Source organism: Sinocyclocheilus grahami, unplaced genomic scaffold (genome assembly GCF_001515645.1).
Source record: "Sinocyclocheilus grahami isolate Dianchi unplaced genomic scaffold, SAMN03320097.WGS_v1.1 scaffold3032.1, whole genome shotgun sequence".
Taxonomy (NCBI): Eukaryota; Metazoa; Chordata; class Actinopteri; order Cypriniformes; family Cyprinidae; genus Sinocyclocheilus; species Sinocyclocheilus grahami.
Genome location: NW_015508201.1, coordinates 12231 through 13077, shown reverse-complemented (window position 1 = coordinate 13077; position 847 = coordinate 12231). Strand labels below are relative to the sequence as shown.

At 32.2% G+C, this 847-nt stretch overlaps 1 protein-coding gene across 1 annotated transcript in view; it reads left to right on the top strand.

The window, feature by feature from the left end:
• Positions 1-847, top strand: part of LOC107575944 (multidrug resistance-associated protein 4-like) — a 22790-nt gene that overhangs the window by 10232 nt on the left and 11711 nt on the right. Inside the window, exons 5-6 of the mRNA XM_016262249.1 lie at positions 388-482; positions 827-846. Coding sequence (XP_016117735.1) covers positions 388-482; positions 827-846 — 115 coding nt within the window. The remainder of the gene's footprint in view (positions 1-387; positions 483-826; position 847) is intronic.

Here is an 847-nt window from a genome sequence, read left to right as displayed (position 1 = left end):
TCAGAAATCATTCTAATATGCTGATTTGCTGCTCAAGAAATGTTTTTGCTTCCAAATCTCTTATCAGTTGTACTGCTTCGTATTTTTGTGTGTAAACCGTAATACATTTTTCAGGATTCTTTAATGAATATAAAGTTTGTTTGTTTTTTAAACAGCATTTATCAGAAAAATACATCTTTTGTAATAAATGCATTTATTGTGACTTTTGATCAATTTAATACAGCCTTGCTAGTTTTAGTATTTGGTTGTTGCTTTAAAACTAACTTCACATCTTCATAAAACTTTAAATGCTATAAAACATTAACTGGACATCTTCACCACCAGGTAAAGCTCAAGTTGTTGTAAGCTGTAGTATACTAATACTGTAGTTCTTTCTGTTTTGTACAGGACATGGAGCTGCTTCCTGATGGGGATTTGACTGTGATCGGAGACCGAGGAGCAACCCTCAGTGGCGGACAGAAAGCTAGAGTCAACCTGGCTAGGTATCCCAACCTGTTAACCTTTGAAAAATCAACCATTTTTCATCTTTATTATACAAATTCGGCAATTTAATAAAACCCCATTTCTTACCTTAACTGATACATTGTTCTGAACAAAATAAGATATAATGTATATAAAGCATAGTATGTGCTTTCAGAAGACTGCATCATGGACATGCTGAGGATATAGTTAAACAATGACATTTTGTAATGTGAAAAATATATGAAATGGAAAAAAATTAATAATTTAAAAATGGCAAACTAGCATATATTTGCTAATGGGAAGGAATATTTAAGCTGTTTTATTAGTTTTTTTGTACATATCTGTTACTGTCTGTGGGTTTTAGGGCTGTGTATCAGGATGCTGA